This window comes from Hemibagrus wyckioides, linkage group LG18 (assembly GCF_019097595.1).
Source record: "Hemibagrus wyckioides isolate EC202008001 linkage group LG18, SWU_Hwy_1.0, whole genome shotgun sequence".
Taxonomy (NCBI): Eukaryota; Metazoa; Chordata; class Actinopteri; order Siluriformes; family Bagridae; genus Hemibagrus; species Hemibagrus wyckioides.
The window spans coordinates 6935639-6938228 of record NC_080727.1 but is presented as its reverse complement, the minus strand read 5'-3'; the positions used below and the strand labels follow the sequence as shown (position 1 = coordinate 6938228).

The window sequence follows — 2590 nt, the reverse complement described above, 5'->3', positions numbered from 1 at the left end:
TAATTTAATTTAATTTACATTGAGTACTCTTTAAAAGGGTATAAATTGCTGATCTAGATTTCTATCATTAGAAGGAATTTTAAAGAATCTTACAACAAAGAAAAAAAATATTTATAAAATATTAACATACTGCTCAATATTACAAGATTATTAAGCTCTAGGTTATCAAGAACAATAAATATTTTAAATATAGACAAAAAAACACTCAAAAGTTGTTAAGCTGATGAACATCCTTTATTTCATTAAGTAATTCAAAACTGACTTGCCATTAAAGTACATGATAACAGGATAACAATTTTGACTAAATCAAGTGAGTGCATTTTTGCGATTAGTAAAAATAATTATGATTTATTATACTATAAATCCCTCAGATATCTGATTTCATGAGAAATAAAAAGATTGTTTAGTTTAGTTGTTGTTGTTCTTGTCAATTCATGCTCTGAAATAGAAAACAAATATCAAAATAAGGTCAATGTGTCAAAAAGACATTCTCCTCTTTAAGCATGTATACCATTTACTTTTGCTGGAGCCATCTGAATAGTAACACATTGCACAAATGTTTTTCCTTTTGTGATACAGATTTGGTAAAAATAAATAAATAAATAAAATAAAAAAATAAAAAATTACCTTAGTTGCAGCAAAAGAAGAGGGCATCATTAAGACTGGTGTCATCCAATATGCCCTGAGGAGACTCCACTCTTGTTTGGATACCACAAATCCCTTTTCCACCACAAAGTGAGCTCCAGGAACCCCAGGTACCCCAGTTCGTACCAGCGCCTTCCAACACCTGGCCTGTGGAGCACTTGAACCTGGAATTTTAAATTATATACATTCCAAGTAAGTCAGTTTTCTTTATTGAACACATTTAGGAGCAAGGCATGACCAAAGATCTGACATGTTTACAAGTCATCAAATCATCTGTTATAGCTTAATATTTCAGTAGTTTCGTTAAAAAGAAACATTACCAAATTTTGGTTATAGATCAAATGATTTGTGAATACCAGCTTCTTCAAAAATGTCAACTTTTTTGTTGCTTTTTTGAGATGATATTGTAATTGTGGTTTATTGTGAGTTACTAATTACCTTATGTTGTTAGCAGAGCTATCATCCCAGGCCCATCCCTGATAACGCTCTACTTGCAGCTGGAAAGATTTCAGCACCCCAGTGGGGCACCAAAGAGGCACTGTCCAAGACCCCCAGCTATCAAAAACAACAATTAATACCACCACCTCAACCACTACTTATACTACTACTACTACTACTACTATTATTATTATTATTATTATTATTATTATTATTATTACTGTTGTTGTGTTCAAAATCTTGCAAAATACTAAATACATAATACAAAAACTTATATTTTAATGGTTTAAATCATATGACATGATTTTCTATTTTGAATCTCTATCTTATATCTTTGTACATTAAATTCCAGTACATATGGTATGCTTTGTTTTTCTGTAAATGCAACATTTAATACATGGGCAAGAACATACACAATGTGTTTTTTTTTTACCTTCCTGCATCAGATCTGATCGTTGTGTAGCTCCCGACAATACCGTTGGATCCGATGGGTTTAGAGCAGTGAAGAGCAATTGCATTTAGGGCTGTGTCATCACTCCAAATCCCCTGATATGACTGAACCTAAAAACAAACAAACAAATAAACATACACAGAAAAAAAACCCTCTACTTTAGTCATTTGTTGATTTAATTTATTTGTACGGTCATTTAAACTGGGGCTTTTACCCAAACTATCTGTATCGACTCTGGTATGGTGTATGTAATGGTTACTGTTACACTCTGTGGCCCACCGAAATCATTTAGCTTCTCTTTGCTTTGACTACATGGTTTAATACATTTTGACTGTGACTTCACCATTTATTACACTTTTACTAATATAGATAATTGTAGTTATATCACAAATGAGTTGTACTCACCTTGAGGCTAAAGCCTGTAGCATAGGTGCCTGTAGGACACCTCTCTGAAATTCCCCATGTTCCCCAGATCTGTCCATTAGACACAGAGATCGAACTGGGAGATGGACTGGTAATTCTGCTTTGTGTGTCGTTGACACTTGCACACTCCCCGTAGGAGAGCATGAGCAGAGGCAAAACAAGCAGAAAATACATTCTCTTGGATTGAACTGAAACTAAAGTGAAACTGTTATCAGGTAATCAGAATGATTCTCCCTGCAAAAGTGTTCATGCTGTCTGCAGATGCTCTTGTTTATATACTCTACTTAGACAATCAGTGCAAAGTGTGACATCATCATAATATGTAATTATGTAATTAATATGTAATTATCATATTTTTAATCTTAAATATTTGGCATTGATCCAAGTCGAAACCAGCACACAGACTGGATTAAACTGATTAGTTCAATTTGTGTCATTTTTAATGCAAAGACTAAACCTTTCCATGATTTCAACTTAAAATATTTTTTCTTCAATAATAATGTGATTATGTAAAAATTTGTTAAGTAACAAAGGGTAGCGCAACGGTGGACTGGGGAGAGGTTCCTCCTCACAGGGCCAGGGTCACTAGTGTTGGTTCTAGGTGTGAAAGAGTGTGTGTATGTGTACATGGTG

General features: G+C 33.6%; 1 protein-coding gene across 1 annotated transcript; it reads right to left on the bottom strand.

Annotated features, from left to right (window-relative positions):
- Nucleotides 1-628: 628 nt before the first annotated feature.
- LOC131369462 (vitelline membrane outer layer protein 1 homolog) lies at nucleotides 629-2187 on the bottom strand. The gene is made up of 4 exons (XM_058416122.1): nucleotides 1940-2187; nucleotides 1517-1644; nucleotides 1084-1200; nucleotides 629-809 (listed from the first exon to the last, which is right to left on the bottom strand). The coding sequence occupies exons 1-4, from the start codon at nucleotides 2129-2131 to the stop codon at nucleotides 629-631; spliced, it is 618 nt and encodes a 205-aa protein (XP_058272105.1). The 5' UTR covers nucleotides 2132-2187.
- Nucleotides 2188-2590: the final 403 nt, after the last annotated feature.